Source organism: Amphiura filiformis, chromosome 12, assembly GCF_039555335.1.
Source record: "Amphiura filiformis chromosome 12, Afil_fr2py, whole genome shotgun sequence".
NCBI lineage: Eukaryota > Metazoa > Echinodermata > Ophiuroidea > Amphilepidida > Amphiuridae > Amphiura > Amphiura filiformis.
Genome location: NC_092639.1, coordinates 66,441,771 through 66,464,470, shown reverse-complemented (window position 1 = coordinate 66,464,470; position 22,700 = coordinate 66,441,771). Strand labels below are relative to the sequence as shown.

Here is a 22,700-nt window from a genome sequence, read left to right as displayed (position 1 = left end):
TAATTCCAAAAGTGTATGTATGTTATCAAGCAATATTTTATCAGTCTAAATCCGTTGAGGTTCGCAAGTGAACCTCATTTAAAGTACTGTTTTTTGAATTTTTTGTATGAATAACGCTGGAATAACGGTAAAAATCTGTATCGCCATGAACGAGTCAAGTCACGTGTGTAAACACAGGTCAAACGTTCGTGTGTGTGTGAGTCTGCATGTCTGTGTACTGTGACATGGTATAGGAATTGGCCTGCTGTGTACATTTGATTACGTCAAAATTCAACGAAATTCGTACAAAAACGCACAAAACAACAACCTCAAAATGTCTTAAACTCCTGAACTTCACATTGGAGCTTTGTTGTTTTACTGAGCTGCATGGATTCACATCAACCATGACGTGATATTTCTAATCCAGTGAGGCATCGCATGATCGGCACTACTGACAGACATAATGCAAGACTTTTGACTTTGAAGATACTCTGCAACTCCTCTAGATGAGGTAATCCGCAGCCTTTTAAACCGTATTGAATATAAACCCTCCTATCACGGTACTGCACTTCTCAGCTCTCAGTACAATCAAAGCTCAGCCTACAAGTCTACAGCCTGATTACTGAAGTGGAAGGTAAAAGAATTTAATGTTTGCACTCATATTCGTACCACATTAATTTTGCTTGAGAAATCTAGCCAAGAATTTGCTCACCGATAGCTTCACATTCTAGAGACCATTGCATTCAAAATCTAGTCTGATTTGCTGAGCCTGAGCTGAGGCATGACACCGTGTAAAGCAATAGAAGTTCAGAAGTAAACACAGCCAATCACGACCGGGATCGCGACAGGCGATTGCATCAAAAATGTTGCTAAAAAATTACACGAACAGCAAAATTTTAGACTGTCCAAAAAATAGGCAAATCTTGCTCCAAATATACAGTTGGCTCATTGAAATAACTTTCATTCAAATTTCAATATTATTAACAAAATAAATAACCTTCGGCGCAAAAAATTGCACCGCTGTTGGAGCGATAGCAAAGCAGTGCTCTACATGCATGACATGTAGCATCGAATGCGTAACTTTGACTTTGACTTTGAGGAATACTTCACGAAGCTTCCAAGGTTGAAGTCAAACGCGAAAACTATTGTGCACGTTCGTGACGTTGTGTTCAAATTCGAAGCTAGAGTTCTCGAGTAATACCACATCAATAATTGAATTTCCAATCATCATCTTGCCACATCATGCATAGATCATGTATATTGTCATTTTATTGCGATCCTTTCCTTAGACCACCCTCGCTACAGTTTTGTATCAAGTTTACTTTTGCATCAAGGATTTAATACTCGAGAACTCTAGCTTCGAATAAATCTAATACCGTACTGTATTTATTAGGTTTGAATGATTTTCGTCGCATTCCTAGCGTCTGTGGCTCAATTCACATTTGGCTATAATTGAAGACCGAATTAAAAAGACTAGTTTGCGTCTGACATCGGGGCAACGGCGCGTTGTGATTGGTTGCTGTCCTGCGCAGAACGGCATTTTTGGTCTGGTTGACAGGACGTCAGACGCAAACTAGTCTTTTTAATTCGGTCTTCAATTATAGATGGTCACTGGTTCAAATCTGGCCAGATGCACTTGGTTTTTTTTTCAATGTTTATGTCCGCTGGCTGCTCTGGGTAAAGATTAAAATTTGTTCATCCTATCAACCCAGCAGGGGTGTAGCAAGAGCATCAGGGGCCCATGGATAAAGAGCAGTTCAGGCCCTTTTAACCAGGGCAGGATTTACCTAATTGGGGCCCTTGGCCAGGCCAAAATTTGGAGGCCCAAAAAAGGCATACATGTGCACTCAAGTCAGTGGCCAAATTTTGATTTACGTAAATTTATAAGATAGAATGCCATTCAATGGGTACATGGGATTAACATAATTTGTTCCGAAAAATAATTAAATTTCAGACTTTTTTAGCCCCAGATCAACATGAATTTTGCTATTTGAATGTTCGTGAAGCGCGAAAATTTTTTGAATTTTGCTCTATTTTAGCACAAAAAAAACATGCTGTCATTGGAGGATTTAAAGAAAGATGCATTGGGCAATTTTGGGGGCCCTGGCCCCGGGCCCATCTGGCCCAATATTAAATCCGGCCCTGCTCTCCATTATCAGCCCTTATTATTTAATTTTCGCTTTCGCTCGGGACCCATGGACTTTGTCCACCCTGTCCTCCGCTTGCTACGCCCCTGCAACCCAGAGATATAATTTTCGAGCTTTGACATTGTTTTCCAATGTGACGTTATCGGCGAGCAAATTTTAAGGGTTTTCTTTAAAAGTATTTTGCTGAAGGGGTATTTTCAAATTTTTTGGACCCATTCAATCATGAATTTTTCCGCTGAAGTGGTCCAAAACATTATAAACGTTTTTTGTTGGGTGTTTATATTCAAATCTTGTAACATTTGAACGCGTATGTTTTCAAGATTTTGTACACGTTGGACTTTGAACTTTGGATTTGAAGGGGTCTGCACACACGATAGTTACACATTCAATGCTAAAAGTAAATATATGTTGACGTTGTTTTTCGGTCAGAGATAGAGTGTTAACATTTTGCAACAAATTCTGTTTAATGTTGAAATTTGGATGAAAATTAATTCAAATGTATCTTTTGAGTAAAATTTGCCTATAATTTTGAACAGTCTGAATGCAATGGTGTCTAGCCTTAAATGTGAAGCTATCGGTGAGCAAATTTGTGGCTAGACTTCTCAAGCAACTCTATAAGATCCAATCTTCCGAATCTCCGACATTCCAAGCATATTAAAACCGTGGAAGTGATGATGATGTTATGAATTAGCCAATCAGATCCTCCATTTCTGTGTTTACGCTGTAAACAGTGTCAAATGTTATGGAATTTTAAATATGAAAAATATTTTTTATTATTTGATTTTGATGATGGACAGAGGGTACAAGTAGGCACTAGCTGTAACCTGCTACATGTACATGTATGGCAATGGGCTCTGTTTCTACTTGTCATCATGAGGTATATTTTTTGCTGGTTAAACTAAAAACAAAACAAAACTCTGTTACATTCTCAGTCAAAATGATAAAGTCCTCCACTTGATTTTTTTATGTTCTTTAAATTAGAATGGCTTCTAGGCGAAAACACTCTCCAGAAGGTGATACACCGGGAAAACCACCTCCAAAGAAACCAACTGAAAGCAAAGGCAAAGGGCATCCCAAAAAATTGTCTTTTGATGATCAAGCAGGACGTGTACCGGTAAGTGATCATTTAAGCTTTGAATTCTATACAAATGATACAGTGTTTCACCAACTGTATTGAGGATTGAGAATTTTTAATTCCGATTACAAAGTTGTTACAAAATAGAAAACATTACAAAAAACATTACAAAATAGAAAAAAATAAAAGATTCTCAAATTTAAATTTGAGATGAAGATTGCATTATTGTGTTTCAACTTCTAACAAATTGAGATGTGTATGATGTATACATCATACATGTACATTGTATGTCATGCAAATGAAGAACTGATAGCAGTTATACATGTTTTTGTGGTTATAGCATGTCGTGCTTTGTGTACAAAGAAAACTGAATACTCGTATTGCTTTGGTAGTAAAGTGAATTGTACTCATGGTCTGTGTTTCCGTTTTCAGAATATTAAGCTGATCGATTAATACGAGATCATCACTTTTGCCAAAAATGCAAATATTATAGGCATACAGGGATGTGCCCCAGTGGCATAGCATCATAGAGATACAGGTGGCATGCCCCCCCATCGATCTGAAAATGTAGAAAATCCTGTAGGAAAAAAAGTGGCTTGTGTGCCCTGCCCTCCCTACACCACTGTTTGTTTGTTTTTTGCCAGAAATACTTAAGGCATGGGCAGCGGTTCAGCTTGGATCCAAAAATGGCCTGTCCACAGACCCGATCGATGCCTATCCGAAATGGGATTTTAATATATAAGAGCTGGCAGTGGGTAGCATGGATCTATGTATTGAAGAAAAAGGTCCATAACTGTGTGTTGCCTGTGAAACATTTTCTGCCCTATGCAAAAAAAAATTGTGTCCCTATTTTTGACAAAATTACCATTACAAATGAAGGCATCGGGAGCTCAAGCTGCACACCTCTGTCGAAAAATATCCATAGGTGGGGGACAGTGGGTGAAGTGAATAACCAGGGTGATAATGGCATGAGATGAAATCATGATTACATCCTGTAAGATCATCCCCTGCTTTCACTTACACTTGTGCTTGTATGCTCGGCATGTTCATCATATATCTGAACCTATATTTTTATGTCTTCTTTTCTAAGGACATGCCAGAATCTGGCTCAACAGATGAAAGTGCATTACAATCTCGGTCATCTTGGTGGTCTCAGTCTGAGAAGAAGGCACTGGTTACATATTTCCTTGATAAAGGAGTATCAAATTGGCCTACTCATAGTCATCTGCCAGGAAGTGATGATACCTGGAGCCAGTGTGCGGAATTTGTTTCCAGCAAATGTGGATCTAAACGTTCAGGTAGGCCTACATTGTACATTATCTGTCATCGTGTCGTCAAATTGTTGTAATGTTATTGTACTTTAAAATTTCATTAACCTGTTCCAGACTTTGAGTTAAAATTTGCTTAATTTAAAGCTAGGTGGTGATTAATTGTCAAGCTCAATGGGTGTTTGTGACATAAACTTGTACATAACAAGTTTTCAACTTTTGCACACATGGTGCCTACAGTTCTCCACAAAATTGATCCCTGAATTAATAAAAAAATAATGTACATTTAAAAAAATTTGTTATACATGTACATGTACAGAGCTTCAGGCCTAGGTTTCTAGAACAATTACAGAATTGTTTTGCAATTGCATGTTCAAGTTCAGTACAATTACAGAATCGTTTTGCATGAGCTCAGTATTTTGTTTTGCATGCTTGAGTGCAGTATAGGCTGGCGAAGTGACATAATAAATTGGATTAACTACCATATATAGCAATAGGTGAAAACAATTTTGAATATATCGTGCTGCACTACAAGCAGGTTGCACGCATCACCTTTGTATACATGTCTGCAATAAAAGATTGAATACAATACCAGTCTTTTCAAAGATGCAAGTGATCAGCATGATATAGTTCAATGCAGAGGTACCGCGCGTGAACGTACCAGTGCAGCGTGGTATATTAAAAAAAAATTCCGATTATTAAATAACTTTGCCAGCGTATATTACATTATTGCAAAATTGTTTTGCATGTTCAAGTTCAGTGTGTTTACTAATTGTTTTGCATGAGTTCTGTATTTTGTTTTGCATGCTTGAGTTCATTATCGGTTACCCATATTTGGCGGTTCTCGCCTGGGTGCGATTACCTGGCTAATGGTGACTGTACCCACCAAGTTTCATGCCCATATGACAGTTTTTGCTAATTTTATCACAGGTGACCCCAAAATGACCTTCCCAAAATTTGGCTATAAATGTTAACTACCCATCAAGTTTCATGTCCATACGACAGCTTTTACTAATTTGACCTCATGACCCGTGGGTAACCTCGGATGACCCCAAAATCTACAGATGTACAGAGATTAAGAGAATAGCGTATTATATAGATTACAAAATTGTTTGCATAATTTTCGAGTTCAGTACAATTACTAACTAATTGTTTTGCATGAGTTCAGTATTTTGTTTTGCATGCTTGAGTTCAGTATTATTACATTATTACAGAATTATTTTAAATGTTTAAGTTCAGTATTATTACAGAGTTGGTTTACATGCTTTAGTTCAGTAGTATAGTTGCTTTGGATGATTTGAGTTTTTGTTTTCAAGATATTCATTTGTGCATACACACAGTTCAAGACAAAATGAATTGATATAAAAAAACCCAAATAGTTGCTATAAACCTCTGGGCCTTTGAATGGAAACACTACAGTCATGCTATGTTTACCCTAACCACTACATGTACAGTGGCATTTGCTAGGTTTCAAAAGTGGAGAGGATACAGGTCTCGATTCCCTTGACTGTTCAAAAGTTTTCGGCTCGCTTAGATGTCCGTAAGGCCCATGAAAGTCGATTCCGAGTTTATCGTCACTTTTTTTCCAGGTTGGTGAGGTGACTTTTTCATTATTTCATCAGATTTCATTATTGACCTAAAATGTGTGTTGATTTAAAGCAAAATGGAAATAAATGCGACAAAGTAATCTTCATGAAAGGTAAGGACTAGAAAAGAGCCTGGTTTGTCTTCCAAGTAATGAATTTATATGTTTTACAAACAAAAATATAATGTTTCCAATTGCAAAAATTGGTGAAAACACTGATACTGGCATTTTTGATCATTTGACATGGGTATTTTTGGTTTCCAAAAAGTGACGCGGGCGGGGGACGGTAAACTCGGAATTGACTTTCACATGCCTAATTGGTAACCTCTGCCTCAGTGGCAAAAGTGGGTGGCTGTGCACCCCTCCTTATGCTCGGTACTGGTACATGTATGTTTGGCCAGTTCATGTTGTGTTTACTGTGTTGTGCTGTCATTGATGCAAGTTCAGAAAACAGAATATCCCGATATGTCCATAAAGACTGATTAAAATGTGCCATTATATCAAAAATGGCAGATTACCTTAAAGGGTTCATATCAGGTTGAATGTGGTAAATGTTTGTGTACTCATGATGTTAGTTTATAGAATGTTTATCATTATATTTTGTTTGTAACAATTGTTTGCATTTTTATTAATACATGTACTTTTTCCACAATCTAACAGACTAACCATGGAATTTTTGTATCATCAATTCATCATCTACATGCACTACTTACTTATCATCTGATTCATGACACACTGCATGCACCTGTTACAGTTGGAATTGAGTTAAAGGAATTAAAGCCTATAATGGACATCTTGTGGTTTTAAACATTGATGTCTTTTGCTTGCATTTCTTGGTATTCGATTTAATATCACACATCCTGAAGAATTTTTGATTCCTGGTGACTGCTTTTAATTGATGCTACGCAAATGATGGTAAAGTATAATACATGTAAGGTCATAAATATTGATGCATCAATAGATAATGTGATTGGGGTTTGGGCACAAAACTTCTATGACACACTGAATGTATGTGTGCAGGCTTTAAAATCACTTTTGTAACTTGAGTTGCGAAATTGCATCTTACATACAGTACATGTAGTTGAGATGCAGTGTTGTATGAAAATGGGAGTATCCTACATTTCTATGCAATTCATGTAGAAGCTAATCTGCTTTAAAAATTAAAAAAAGTAATTTTGCACCACATTTTGAGAGTAGTATCACGGGCCAATTTTGTTGTGCATATGATGCTTTACAGCTTTATTCAACAGCTGTATGTGACACTCCACTTTTCAAAAATGTAGTCAAAGTAGCTGAATCTCTCCAGATTTAGCATAATAATTTAGTTGATTTTTGGCAACTAGGAAGCTAGCTAAAATTGAAAGTCTTGAGTACAACAGATAAGCTGGAAATGGGTATGTATGGTGATCTGTCAGCTAGACATGTAATTGCAACCATTACAGGCAAAATTGTCGAATGGGCTCGACCAACCCAGATGTAAAATCAACCGACTTTTGGCCAAAAGTGGATTGAGTTTGATGGAAGTTGCTGTATGCATGTAACATCAACTGTTTCAGGTGAAGATTAGATAAGATTTATTTGTACACTTTTAATTTTTTATTCTGTTTATAATATTCTGTTTATGTAGGTTATTCTACCAGAAAGATGGTGTTTACCTTGAAGAAAACATTCAAAACACCGGACATTGCCATGGAGAGTATGGTGCTGGAACATGAAGATGGTGGTGTCGTCTCTGCTTATAAACAAATATCAAATGAGGAGGAAAGACTGAATACACTAGATGAACTCTTCCAAATTGAACTAGAAAAGAAGAAAATGACCAAATATGCACCAAACAACATTCCGTCATTGTCCCTACTGGCTATGGACACATTGAAGAGGTCAAATAAACCCAATTCAGTGGCAAATTTACTGACCTGCCTCACAGGGTGCCATGATGATGGACAAGAACGCATGGACATAAAACGTATGCCATATCCGCTACTTGACGCAAACTTGCAATTCTTTGCTAGTGAGCATATGCAGCAAGTAAAAATTGATCCTGTATATCACCAGTGGCTTGCTACCATGTATGCCAACTTTGGGGAAAGGTTCATTGCCCTTTTCACAGGACCAATGTGGAAGGTTGAGAAAGAAGTGGACGAAGAAGAGAAGGTGCACCAAGAAGTGCTGACTGATGCTTTTAAAGCTACCAAGCCGTCATCAGTATCACCAAATGAAGAGATATCCTCCCCAGTGCGCGCATCACAGGCTGAATTTACCACATCAACACCACTGCTAAGTGAACGACCCTCTACAAGTTGGAGCATGCCGGATGTGGAAGAAATAATATCTTCACAGATGGAAGGGATTGGGATTAGAGAGAGGGAACAACAGCTACTCCAGCACCATGGCATGCAGGCAAAACGGAGTCCCAAGCGAGTATATAAAGCCACAAAAGATGTAAGACTTTTAAATTTGAATTTGAAGCAAAAAATAACAGTTGTTCCATGTTCTCTGGTTAGAAATGTTTTACAATTTGTTTGTTTGTTTTCATTGCAATTAAAGGTACTTTTTTTGTAATTATGTTTCGATGGAATTTAGTAAATATGTATCACACATATATATATATAGTGATCATGTAATACATTCTTGAGAAGTTGAGAATACAACCCCTAGTTTTATTATATTTTCATATTGTTTTGTTTTGTTAAGCTCCATTATGAAAGGTTAAAAAGAAATACTCCCTTTCAAGGAAGAAACTCTCATTCTTTATTGTAAACCATGAGAGAATGTTTCAAGGGGTATGTGAGAGGAGCAGATGGTGTACTAATCCCCACACCAGTGAACACCCAAGCATAGGAAGAATACTACTACATATAGTTTATACTCAAATTTACCATAGCATTTAAGTTGATACTGAGTTAAAATCAAATTTTCATCTTGTTTTATGTGACTATTTTTATCCAGGCCCTGGTAAATGTTGTTGGACTGTCTGCCCGAACTCTCAGACGAGACTTTGCCGAGACGAAATATACTCCTGGCCCTTCAATTCAAGTAAGAAATTGTATTTTATGTATTAATTGTTTCAAATAATTTGATCCCAAATGTAGTATTTCAGTAGAAAAAAATGGAATTTAAGAAGCTTCTTCCCAAGTCATTTTACCATATGAAGGGGAATTTTACCTCCCCTAATAGAGAATATTAATACATAAGAAATTTTAAGAAATAATCATACTTTTGTGCCAAACTTAGCATATCCAACCTGGAAATCAATATATTTTTGGGCATGCCAGCTTTGCACATTTGTGCAGAATGATGCATGTTGATTTTACTAATGCCTCTTTAACATTGTGGTGCAAGAGAATTGCTGGAGCCAGCATAAATAACTTCTTGATGGGGTCTTTGTTTAGTATCCATGCCTGAAACAAATGTGGAATTCAGGAAGCTCTCCTTCCCGGGAAATTTTGGCATTTGGAGGAAACTTTGATTATCAAGAAAGATGCTTCCCTAAATAAAGTGATATACATGTATTTATCATTTTGGAGAATATTGCTACTGGAAAATTTGGTGTATCTTGCCTGGAAATAAATTTATAGGTCTGTTAATATTAGAAGGCAGTATTATATTTTTTGAATTTAACCTATTATGCCTTTTGTTTGGTATTTTGATTAATAACATATTGTTGAACATTCTTATCTTTGTAGAGAACAATTTTGCAGCAAGCACACGAGTCTATTCCCACAGGAAAATGGTGGTTGAAAGCCGACGCATGCGATATAAGCCCTGGGTTGAGGGAAAGCTTAAATCACGAGTGGAGTGGTGACGTTGATATGGGTGACAACAAGTTGCAGTTACTTCACCAACAGTACATAGCAGCATTAAAGCAAGTGGACACAATGACACTTACAACTATTCCACGACAAATGAAGCAGCTTGACTGAAGAGGTTCCTGAGATTGAAGAAGGTATCCTATTTTCCTTTTTCTTTATTTTGAAACAAAACATCATGTTAGGCCAAGAGAGAGAGAGAGAGAGAAAGAACCAAAAAAAGAAAGATACACTGTTCTAGGGGTGGGAAGAGGCTACAAATTACCCTACAAATCACTGAATACCGGAAAAATATTACAAATTTTGAAAATTCATTTTGGAAAAAAACTTTGGCAAAAATCAATCCATTTCCACTTCGGCAATAAAAGCAATTCCTTTTGATTTCATTGCTTTAAGGGGGTACTACACCGTGCCTATTTTTGCATTTTTCATTTAAAAAATGATAGCGCATTGGGGACAAGTAAGATATATATTATGTATATTATAGGGGCAAGGACTATGACTACTGCACTGGAAATTTTATTTCAGCACAGAAAACAGTTGTGGAGTTACAGTAAAAAATGAGGGAAAACCAATATTTGATCAATAAATCAATAACTACTTGCTTTGAGTTGCTGATTTTTTAGTACAGTAATTGTAATAATATACATATCTTACTTGTCACTTTTGTGCTATAACTTTTGAGAAAAATGCAAAAATAGGCACAAAATGGGCCAGGGGTGTAGTACCCCCTTAAAAAAATTCCATAAAATGCAAATTTTATATCGGTCTGGCCAGTCGAACTTCACCTCATGTCAAGTTTCTGTTACAGAATTATTACGTCGTCGAATATCAGGGAACTTGAAAAAGTTTTAATATATGAAAATAGTAGCAAATTTTGAATACATGATACAGAGGATTTTGTTCTTGTTATATAATATTGAGCCAAAAGCGCAGTTTGACATTACCATACACACCTATTTGTACACATACATGTATTTTTCATCAAGCATATCCGTGGTGTTTACATTGATCTTCAAAATGTTAATATTATTGCCAGGACTATTTTTCTTTTTGTTTGAAACAGCACTTCAACTGATATTTTTTCCAAATATGCATGGATTAGTGATTGTTTTTTTACCTTTTCTTTTCCTAACTTACAGGTCTTTCCAAAGCTGATAGAATTTATGAAAAAAAGAAGTCGCAGCAAGGAAGTTCAAGTGCCAAACTTCTGCCATATATGTGGGAGTTGCAGGGCTGGAGGGATCTCGAAGAAAAGAACAAAGAACTAAGAAAGTCAATGGCTGCAGCATATGATGAAGGTATGTTTGTCAATTTTCAACAAATTTTACTTACATATCTGCATGGTTTGTATCATAGAACTAAAAGTACAAAAGTATAATAGGTGAATCTACCTGCTGATGGTACAGACTGGCAATAGTTGATGCAGTTGTAAGTTGTTCTTGTGATGTCATTTTTCATGCATCATTTATATAAGAAGCCTGTTATAATTATGTTGTTTGTATTCACTTTGTAAAGCGCTGTGATCCTGTTTAAGAGCGCTATACAACTGCATTGGTACATGTAGCTATAGTATTGAATGTATGACTTTTGGTGCCAAATATTGTAAACTTTGTTAAGAAAAAACAAGTTAAACCTAGCTTCTTGAAAATGAATAGATATACTAAGTTACATCCCTGACTTAGATGAGGGTAAGACATGGAATTATATTCTCTTTTTCATGTCAGAGACAGTTTCATATGGATGCCCCAAGATCTGTGAAAAGATTAATGTTGATCAACAAACAATTCACTCGGTTGGACATCCGGGAACATTGTCCCCTTCATCCTCTCTGCACAAGCTCGCACATAGCAACCAGCTTGAGAAAGGGGAACTGCACATGCGCACACTGGTTTTACAAGGCGATTTCCCCTTCGTGACGTCAGCCCGATGAAGAGAAAGCTTTTTCATTGAAGTGCTTTCATATGAAACATTGACTGGATTACTTACACAAATTCCATATTTTAGGTAACAGAGAGGCAGTATCCAATTTGCAGTTGGAGCTGCGAAAGTACATGAAGGGAATATTCACAAAAAGAAGGACGATGGCCACACACCTGCTAATCTTTATGATTTCCGACGAGTTGAGGAACAGAAAGCCGTATGCTGTTCCTGTCAGAGTCATGCCTGTTGCTTCAGTGAAGGATTTGACCATCAGAGCTCTCCAAGTGGAACTGAAGACAGTCATGGAGGAGTTGAATATGAAAGTTGTAGGTAAGATACAAACCAAGTAAAAGTCCATTTAATCTATTAGACTTTATGAAACTTCTAGTGTTAGATAAGAACTTATTAGTAATCAGACATGATTACTTTACCAATTACGATCTTATTTATAACATAGGGTTGGATTGATGAGCTTATAAGCCTCTAGCCGGTTCACAATTCCAGATTTCGGCATACTTGCAATGCATTATGGGAAAAATGCGGTGTACTGTGCCGTTTGCATAAAAACACTGTGTACTGGAATTTTGCTAATTAATTTGTCTTTATTTCTTCATGATATCAATATATTTAATCAAATACAATGTATCATGAACCAATAAAGACAAAATAATCAGCAAACTGCCAGTACAAGTCTACAAGATGTTTTTATTCAAACGGCACAGTTCACCGCATTGGTAATGTACAGTAGCCTCCTCGTACTTATCTCCAATTATATTTGGCGACTTTTGTTTCTGCACATGCGCAGTTGTAATTGCGAAAGGGCTTATTAAACCTTAATATGTAGTACAGGGGAAAGACGAATTTCGCATCGCACACTAGCACAATTAAACATAAATTTACAAATGAAAATGTTTCCATTCATGTTTGATTGTGCAAGTAGCTTGCTTAAATCCTGTTATTTGTTTGATCACTTGGCAATAAACTTTGAATATTGTGCTTTTTTTTCTCACTGACAGGGTTTGTAACTGATGGAGAGTGGAACTCTCTTAGGACAATGGGAACAACAAGGCCTACTTCCATCATTCAACTTATCATGCAGGCAAAGGAAGAGGCCAGCAAAATGAGAATCCAGCGGTTGGAAGACATTTTCAAACCAAATCTGCAAATTAATAGTAAGTATATCATCAGGTCAGTGTGTCATAAGTGGGTGGGCTGAAATTAAGTTCTTGCACTAACAGAACAATTTATCTTGTGTATTTTGTTACACATTGCATCTCCCATACTTAGAGAGTACCCCCCCCAGTAAAGTGAGCTCTATTGAATGAATGCATGTGGGGCAGCTGTGTGGGTGTCTGTCTGCAAAAGCTGGAACCTTTAGCAAAAAAATGTCTCCAATGCATACTTAAATGGGACTTGGACACAATGACCCTTGGATATGGCATGTGTGATCATCAGGTGTGAGTTCAAAGGTTATTTATGGGTCACAAAAGGTCATTTTGTAAATATTTTTGATTACATTTTTTATAACAACCATGTAGTCATTTGTACACCATCTATTTTTCTTTCACACTTATACGCAGCTCCTGCCCCTGGACAAGTCACCATCATACCAAAGTTAAAGCATGAAGCTGTGCCACATGATGATGTTGCTGAAATTGGTATTGACATGGTGCGAGGTCTTTCATTCAAGGAGGCAATGCATAAACACCACAAGAGGATATACCGATGGGTTCCTAATCCTCTACCATGGGTTCCAGGTAACAATGCCCTTTATAAAAATTGCAAGTGCATGTAATGCTTGCTGAAAATGCTGTATACAATAAAGTTATGACATACAATTATAAGTAGCCAAAATTAAAAGTGCTGGGACAACAGTATTAGAGGTATGTTCTGCTTTAATTTGCATGTTCAAAATCAGATAAATCCATCTAAATATCAAATGTCTAAAGAGATGTTGGAAATAATTCAATAATGTTCAATAATTATAAGCCCCCCTTCATTTCTTAGCCTGACACAAATTGCTTGTTCCTCCCTTCCTTAGCCTGCCCGAAATCCCCCCTTTGCATAATTTGAGTGTGTCCGTACTGTTTTCCTAAGCCTTTTTAGAGCATTTTATTTAAGGTGCTCCATGAATGTGTGCTAAATATCAAAAGGTCAATTTGGACACAACTATACAATGTTAGACATCCAGATTGTGGTAGTAAAATCCGACTCTTTTTGACCCCTACACCAATCAACTTCTAACTTGGTATTGTGATAGTATATGACGGCCTGATGTGCTGTATAGTTTTGTGTCATGTTATTTACATATTTATTAATATTAATGCGCTTATTAGCATATTGCATATTATTTGTATTTACAAACCTCTGTTACTTACACACATTTGTGTGGGCCACCTTAATTACAACCCACGTAATTCTAGTTTACACATAAGTTTCTCAGTTGTCAATCCACACAGTTGACAAATGAGGGTGGCAGTCTAATGTATATGTATTCATTTTTTCAAACAGGTACTTCCCAGGAAAGTGTACTAGAATGTATGAGGAGCGTGATGACAACATACCTGTTACGATGGAAGATCAGATACTATAAAGAGAACCTGGGTATTGATTTCAGCCAGAACCTGTACATTCCTGAAAATGCTGAAACAGATGAAGTTGAAGATTTCAATGATAGGGAGGACGATGGACATTTGTTCAAGAGAATAGTGAAGTGTGCACGATGTGGAAACATTGAAGACTGCGATATCAGCAGGTAATTATATAACATGTTACAAAATATTAAGACAAAAAAGAAAGAAAAAAGGGGAAAAAGCAGCTTGTCTTTAATATATAGAAGGTCATACACATAGCTCTTAAAAGTCATGATTTTGCATGTTATTTCTTTTTTATGTCAACAAAAAATAATTGTGATACCAATGAAGTATTCTGCAAAGGGTTTTCCAATGTGGTGTTTAACATTTTATTCTAATTAAGGTATTTTGAAGATCAAATCCAACCATAACTCACATGCCACACACACCTTAAACATAAAACCAATTGCATCTTCATTGCTTTAAAACCTTTTATTTGTAATACTAATAATGCATTCTTACAGGTCCTGTCATAAAATTGTTTTAAAGTTTGTCCATCGTGCACATGGGAATTAATTTGAAAGGGAAGGCGGGATGGCTGAGTGGTTAAGGCGTTGCGCTGCCGGCCGGGAGATACAATCGACGAGGGTCTGCCTTGGGCTTACCTTAGGTGAAAATTATCTTCCCTCCCAAAAAGTAGCTTTTTTCATAATGGACAGTATTTTGTTTAATATGCTTACAGATGGATCGAAGCTATGCAAGATGAGACAACGGGATTGACGGCAAAGGCGCTGAGAGGAGTGGACCCACAGAGTGTCCCAGATTGCGAAAGAATGTTTGGGAAAGGAGTGGTTGATTTCTTGGAGAAGAAGGGTTACGACGCAGATGCAAAGTAAGTCTTCATTGCCAGCTTGAGATCTTCAACTAGAATCAAGAGTACTGATCTAGGGGATTGCAAAGGGGGCAGTTCTATTCCCCACCCGCAATCTTCCAAGCCAAATGGGGGAAAGCAATTTTTGTCAGGTTGGAAGGAGGGGGGGTAGGGCAAGCATTTTTCATTTATATTTAAAGGGGGATAGCCTGATTGCTAATAGCCTCATCGCCAGAACCCCAGATTCTACAGGAAGTGGTATAAATTTTGGTATCAGAAGAAAGATACTATTTTTTTCATTCAGGGCTCAAAGATATTTAGTTTGAATGTTATAAATGAAAAGATGCACCTTTTTGTTCATATAGGGCTAGAAAATTACATTTTTAGCTCTCAGTATCAAAATGAATTGAAACACCGGCATGAAACTTCATGGATAGGAATTGGTGGCTAAGGTCATTCAATCAAGAAGAAAACTTTATATAGTTAAATTGGGCCATCTCCCTTAATATGCAAGACAACAATTACATATATAATTAAAGTAAACTCATATTTTATTTTCATAGGTTTGCAAAAATTGTGCACAATTGGCACAAAGCAACGGATGGAAGGGGGTTAAGCGAAGAGCAACGCAGCCAATACAACCAGGACATGTTATACTATATTCTCGATGAGTGGATGCCCTTCCATAGACAGCATCATGACTTCAGCCAGGTTGATGTGAACAAGTGAGTTAATAGAATTCTTTGATTTTTATAGTTATCAGTCATCCAATTATTTTATTTTACGTGAAACACATGGGCTTACCTAGGATTAACAAGTGCCCATTATTTTCACCAAACATGCCTGTCCAAAATTTGACCCTGAAAACATAAACCAGAACTTTGCCCTTTCTAGCGGTTCAGTTTGTTCAAAAATCCATTGCTATAACATTGGTTTATTATTTTCAGAATTAGCATATGTCACAAGCATTGATTTTGCCTGTCCTAAGAGTAATCTGCCCAAAATGACAGGTGCATAGATGGCCAGCTTACACCCTGGTGAAACAGAATTATTTAGCTCTAATTTAATTAGAATATATGAGTAGATGACAGGTCACACCAATTACTCATCATGTTCTCAAATTCTTGTTGTTTTACTCATTCAGACCATTGAAAGGAATCAGAGGTTTAAGCAGGGAAACAATAATAGGCATCACTACCAATATATCAAGCATTGAACGCAGAAGGCAACAATGCCACACCAGAGACCTGCCACCAGAGCACCCACGAGCCAGTACATCAGATGATGTGGAGTGCTTCATCTCGATACTCCATCATATGCTGGGTCGTACATTTGACCACAAGGCTTTCATGAATGCATACAGGTATGATCATAATTTCAAATGCAAAGTGCAGGTAGAAAGACATAATAATGAAAACCCAAGGGAACTCAAGTAAAGTATGGGTAGGGAGATAACTGCACAAATTTTAAAGTTGTTCCATCACTGTACCTAATAATAGCAATTTTCCAAACATTTATAACCTAGACTGCAACAGACCCAAATTTTCTGTAAAATTAAAAATATAGTTGCAGTGTTTACTAAGTGTGCAACATTTAAAGAAAATAATGACGATTGAGGATCAACACAAGGTGCAGTCTCAACTTATTCTTTGCCATTGTATCAGCACTTTTTTTTATCAATACACACAAAAGTTAAGGGATGGGGTATGAACGTTTGGACAGTATTTATTGTGGGACATTAGCACATCAGACATATGGAATTGCATTCTATACAAAGGATGTCCTTCTGATATCAAATAATTTAGATTTTTTGAAATTTGCAATGTAATACACATTTTATGGCAAATCATTAAAAATTGATATTTTTGATATTTTTAACAGTACTCAAAGTAAACTTTATGAATCTGATGATTTATATTTGAAGTGTATGTAGGTGGGATGAAAAGCGGACGATCAATTGAAAATTTTGACCTTTCATATTGAAGATATGTTTTTTTTTCCCCAAAACACACAAAAAAATTTTTTGGGGAAAAAATCCATATCTTCAATATGAAAGGTCAGAATTGATCATCGGCTTTTCTCCCAGCTACATACACTTTAAGACTATATCATTGAATTTATAAAATTTACTTGAGGACTGTTATATCTCAAAAATGTGAAAAATATCAAATTTTAATAATTTGTCATAAAATTTGTATTATATCGTGGATTTCATAAAATGAAAATTATTTGATATAAGAAAGACATTCTTCGTATTCAGAATGCAATTCGATAGGTCTGATGTGCTCTCATGTCCCACAAAAAATACTGTCTAAACGCTCAAAATGCTCATTCCAGTTCCCTTAAGCCAACAAGGCATAGAAAAAATTATATAAAAAAAAAAAGGTCAAAGAAATTATATCAACATAGTTATTTTAACTAGGTTCTGATTTTAATGTTAAACTCGTATAATATGACAGGTCCGTAGTACAGGTAACCAAAGTTTGACGATTATCTGTGGTTTCTGTTCTGAATGCATAGCCAGATAAGTGTAACAACCACTTGAATCACAATTTTAGAATTTGTTGTCTTGTTTATTGAACAGGAAAATCTTTACAGAGTTCCAGAAGATGTTGGACCAAAATCTCCCGTATTATTATTACAAGGGATTGAGTGAACGATTCACTCTTGGAACTTTACCAAGTTTCAATGAGCCGTCGGCATCGGGAATTGAGAGGCTGGACAGAGTACGGGGCCGAAGAATGGGCAACCCAGGCACCTCAGTTGCCTCCAGGGCTACAATGCCAAGACAGGGTCAAAGGACTGTGCGTGATAAGTTCCACCGTCGTCAAGAACCTTTGCCACCTCTGCAGATGTGATGAGTTAAATCTGTCAAACTGGCTTTTTGCTCTGTACGGCCAGGCCAAAGAGGGCATTATTGTGACATTAAGATTGTGGCAACTCAATGAGCAAAAACAATGAATATATGCCAGAGGATTTTCATTGTAAAATGAGGATTTCAGTAAAATAGCACCTGGTTAATGTGAAAGTTGGTGATGATTTTAAGGGGGTACTACACCCCTGCCCAATTTTAGTGCCTATTTTTGCATTTTTCTCAAAATTATAGCGCATTGGAGACAAGTAAGATATGTATCTTATAGGGGCAAGGACTACAACTACTGTACTGGAAATTTTATTTCAACACAGACAACAGTTGTGGAGTTACAGTCAAAAATGAGGGAAAACCGATATTTAATCAATAAATCAATAAGTACTTGCCTTGAGTTGCTGAATTTTCAGTGCAGTAGTTGTAGTCCTTGCCCCTATAATATACAAATCTTACCAATGTGCTATATTTTTTGAGAAAAATGCAAAAATAGGCACACAATTGGGCAGGGGTGTAGTACTCAATTTTTAAAAATAATTGCCTCTGGCCAGGTTGTATATATCATGTTGTTTCCTTATGTAGAAGATATTTTGACTATAATTAAAGACAGAGATAAAAAGAATTTATCGTGTCTGATGTCACTGTCAATTACGATCCTTGATTGGTTTACACAGGTTAATCAGCACGTAAAAGGTAGACCGATCTATCTGGTGATGATCGGAGAAAAGGAATAGCAGCAAATGGTGAAAAATTATGTACCTTTTACAAAGCAAAAAGCAACTTTTCTAGGCATTGTTGACATGGTGCCTTTGTGAAAGAAAGTTTCCTACTCTAAAGACCTAACTTTTGAGATGGTTTGCATGTTTGAAAGTGCAAAATTAACAATAAGGTGCCCGGTTATACCGCCATGTTCAGCAAGCCATCATCATGACACTTGTAAACAAACCGTGCTCGAATTTGATTGACAGATGATGTCAGACGCGATAAATTATTTTTATCTCTGTCTTTAATTATAAGGAACACATCAGAATCCTAATGTGTCTAGAAGTAATGTTTACATGAAAATGAAATGCTTCATTCAAGATGATCATTTGAAGATCTGGAAGTAAATGTGTAAAAACTACATTTACCATTATACATTCCATCAAGTGCCCAGGGCGCTTAATTAAGTCATTACTCACAGGCAGGTATTGTTTACACTGATTTCATTATTGCATGTAAAAATGCCCAAAACCAGTATCCATTTTGGTCCGTGGCGTAGCCAGGTTATACTATTTGCTTGTGACAATGTAAGCAGTCAGAATCAGATTAGGGCAACTGTTCTTTGTTTCTTCACCATACACAAGCAGTGTATCTACTGACAGCCTAAGATTATAGGTTAATGAACGTGTATTACTTGTTGGGAGAGAAATTAGACGGAAATGATATACACACGCATAATAACATCAGCGCAGGTGCATTATTTTGTCTAATTTCTCGAGCAACAAGTAATACAAGTTCATTAACCTATTTTATAACAAAATCATCACTTAAAATATAAATGCATCATCCCGCCCGAAAAATGAATCAAGCCTACGCGACGCAAATGCGTACGTGTACGATAGCACTGCGGGTAGTACGAGGAGTGCACATACACAATCAATACATGGTTTGGATTTTTTCGAGTTCTGATTGGCTCTTGCTATCTAGAGTGTATGAATGTACCAATGGTCCATGATGAGCCAGGGGTGCACTGGCTAGGCCACTGATTTTAGTGCAGTACATGTACATTGGTGATTTCAAATGCAAAGAAGGCAGGGATTATCTGGTGCTTCTACATGTAACGCAAGGCCAAATAAAAAAACCTTGTTTAGCTTAATGCATTTTTTTTCTTCAGATATGACCGTTACACCTATTTTACACGGGGGTGAATATTGCATGCATAATATTGTACAAGTGGTAATTTTCATATGTGTAATATTTTGCGCATTGCCTACATTGCTTGTTTTTAAGTTTTCTTACATAGACCTATACATTAAAAGAACATATTCGCATGTTTTTATTTTTGCGGTAGCTGTGTTGCACGCGAAAATTAATGTACTGTGAAAATTTCCACTTTTACAGTAGACTATCTATACATGCAGACACAAGTACAAATGGACTATTTTCACCACATATGCATGATGAACTAGTCCAAGATTGTTTTTTCCACTTTTTTTTCAAAGCTGAAAAAAGCAGCCTCCAAAAAGGAAGCAGGCATGCAGGGACGCTACAAATGGATTTTTTTATTTGACCTAAGGAGGGATATACTCCTTGTATGTAAACTAAACTTTATGGAAGGGTGGTAAATAGTATCGCATTCTGCAAGTTTCAAAATTGTGGTAGGCAGGTATTGGGTCATGCCCACATAATGAAATAAAAACAGTAGTTATGATTTGGGTCATTTCATGTCAATTCAACCAGGGGTCTCCAGGTAATGCTCTTAGATTTTGATGAAATTCTGGCAGAATAATCTTTTGTTGCCACAATAAACCCAAACATAATTGGCTTCATTAAATTTTGGTTTGTGTTCATTGTGCCCACTAAAAATTATTCTGATTCATCAAAATCTGAGAGGGTTACCAGGTAACTTTTTAGAAACTTGGTTGGTTTGACACGGAATGATGGGGGGCGGCACTTAACACAAATGACCATACAGGTATGTCCCCCGGAACAGGAATGTGAGATTTTTCATTTTTTGGTTTTGCAGCTCTGAAAAGTCCCCCCCCCCAAAAAAAAAAAATGACTGAAAACATAATTTTTTTAAGTGTCTGCTCGACTCTTTAATTGTTAATTCCTCACATTTCTGCCAAAAACCCAAGAAAGATCCTTGATTTTGACTGTTTGCAGCTCAAAAAGACCCCATTCATCAAAGTAGCGTTTACTGGTACATCGGCTCCCAAAGGCCCTCCACCTCCAATTCTGGGGAGCATACCCACCAAAAATTTCTGATGAGCCCAGGTGGAAAGACCTGTGTACATTTACAAGATGTGTTTTGAGGGCACTCAGACACTGTTGTTAATTTCTCTACTCTTGTTTCTATGGTTATATCATATAAAGCTGATTCACTATCATTTTTTTAAATAACAAAGCAAGGATATGCAAGAGTTGAGTTGTTCTAATCATTTAATGATCATACCTTTGTAGTAACAATGATAAGGTTTGTGATTAAGGTTTATTGAAAAGTATAATTGCATGGTTCCAATGCAGATCTATGTTGATAATATGATGCTGTGTTCTGAAAGACAATTTTTGCTAAGAGATGCACACATGAATGTTGTTCGGCAAAACTTAATTTTTACTGTAAACTTAAAAGTAATAAATACAAGTAAACACATCAAAAGGAAATAAGTCCCCCTTTCAACATGTCATCATAACATTGTACCAATAAAACTAACTTTGAAATAATTATAAACTGAGCTCAAAAAGAAGCTTATAATTTTTTACAACTTGTGAATCACAAGGTCATATCTTAAAATAGTTGTCCAACTGACACAACAGCAAAAGGCACTGTCATGGGATAGCTCCTGGACTTCACTTTCACAGCCCAACATTTGGCACCCAGGACAAAAATTCTGTGAGAATGCACACAAGATCCTTGCACAGATGATAAAACGGTGCTACTTTTCTGCTTTTCATACACTTTTTTCATGAAACGGGACTGGGCTGTGAATGTGGTCCAGGAAGCTGTCCCATGTCAGTGCATTTTGCTGTTGTGTCAGTTGGATAACTGCTTGGTTACTGACATGTGTTTTGAGTAGAGTATTAAGGTAATCCTGTGTGTAATTTTGGTTCATTTTGATTGACACTATTTTAAGATATGATCTTGTGATTCACAAGTTGTAAAAAATTATGTATCCTTAGCCCTGGGTGCCATGATCCCACTGCATTACAGGTATAAAGATAAATAATAACAAACACTAACATTGAACTGCATCTTGTATTTTTACTTTTGACATGCTTTGAGATAACTGTATGTATAAATTGTTTACCAGCAATGTCTTAGTTGACACAAATGTTCTCATGGGCCTAAAAGTATACATGTATTGTTCATATTACCTGCAATAAAGGTTTTGCATGACCAGACTGACAGCCTAATTTTATGCCTTTAGTATGTTTTGTTTTTAGTTAACAAAAACATGGTAGTTTGGTGGTCATCCCACCCACAAGTTATAGTACTATTCTACAAGCCAATATACAAGTAGGTATATTATGCAATTCTTCCCCAAGCTGAAAAGTACTCTGCGTGCATCATACGCCCCCTATGTCAACGGATTTTATTGCTATTTGGTGAAAGTGTGCCACTTGCTAAAATATTAATCCCCACCAAATTTAAATTCAATCCGAAGTCGTCTAGTGGGTCCACCGGGAGCTCAAAGTTTCGACGCGATCTTTACAGCAAATGCCATGATTTCACATAAGGCAGCCATTTATATTCCCATTACTTTACACAGTGAAATCATGGCTCCATGATGGAATTTGTATTCTATTCATGCTTAAAAGTGTGGTAATGGAATATTTTATGGTTTTACATCATTTTCTAGTGATTGACAAGTGTTATACAATTACTACTGCATCAGAAATGA

General features: G+C 36.6%; 1 protein-coding gene across 2 annotated transcripts; it reads left to right on the top strand.

The window, feature by feature from the left end:
- The first annotated feature begins 59 nt into the window (after window positions 1-59).
- On the top strand, window positions 60-22,201 carry LOC140166596 (uncharacterized). Of its 2 annotated transcripts, XM_072190097.1 has the most exons (10): window positions 9,875-10,000; window positions 11,006-11,164; window positions 11,871-12,116; window positions 12,803-12,958; window positions 13,367-13,543; window positions 14,298-14,541; window positions 15,102-15,251; window positions 15,794-15,955; window positions 16,375-16,593; window positions 17,815-22,201. In XM_072190097.1, exons 2-10 carry the CDS (start codon window positions 11,083-11,085, stop codon window positions 18,086-18,088), a joined length of 1,710 nt encoding a protein of 569 aa, XP_072046198.1. In that variant the 5' UTR covers window positions 9,875-10,000; window positions 11,006-11,082; the 3' UTR covers window positions 18,089-22,201. The 2 variants fall into 2 exon arrangements, with proteins under 2 accessions (XP_072046199.1, XP_072046198.1); XM_072190098.1 differs by lacking the exons at window positions 11,871-12,116; window positions 12,803-12,958; window positions 13,367-13,543; ... (3 more) ...; window positions 16,375-16,593; window positions 17,815-22,201 and adding exons at window positions 60-613; window positions 3,108-3,240; window positions 4,292-4,499; window positions 7,682-8,496; window positions 9,004-9,090 and having other exon boundaries at window positions 9,741-10,000; window positions 11,006-11,141.
- The last annotated feature ends 499 nt before the right edge of the window (window positions 22,202-22,700 follow it).

What these genes read in the sequence shown, in the direction of transcription:
- LOC140166596 (XM_072190097.1), top strand. Translation starts at nt 11,083, where the DNA reads ATGTGGGAGTTGCAGGGCTGGAGGGATCTCGAAGAAAAGAACAAAGAA. An exon ending in GGTTACGACGCAGATGCAAA is followed by an intron (nt 15,252 to 15,793) that starts GTAAGTCTTCAT and finishes TTATTTTCATAG; the next exon opens with GTTTGCAAAAATTGTGCACA. An exon ending in GCTTTCATGAATGCATACAG is followed by an intron (nt 16,594 to 17,814) that starts GTATGATCATAA and finishes TTTATTGAACAG; the next exon opens with GAAAATCTTTACAGAGTTCC.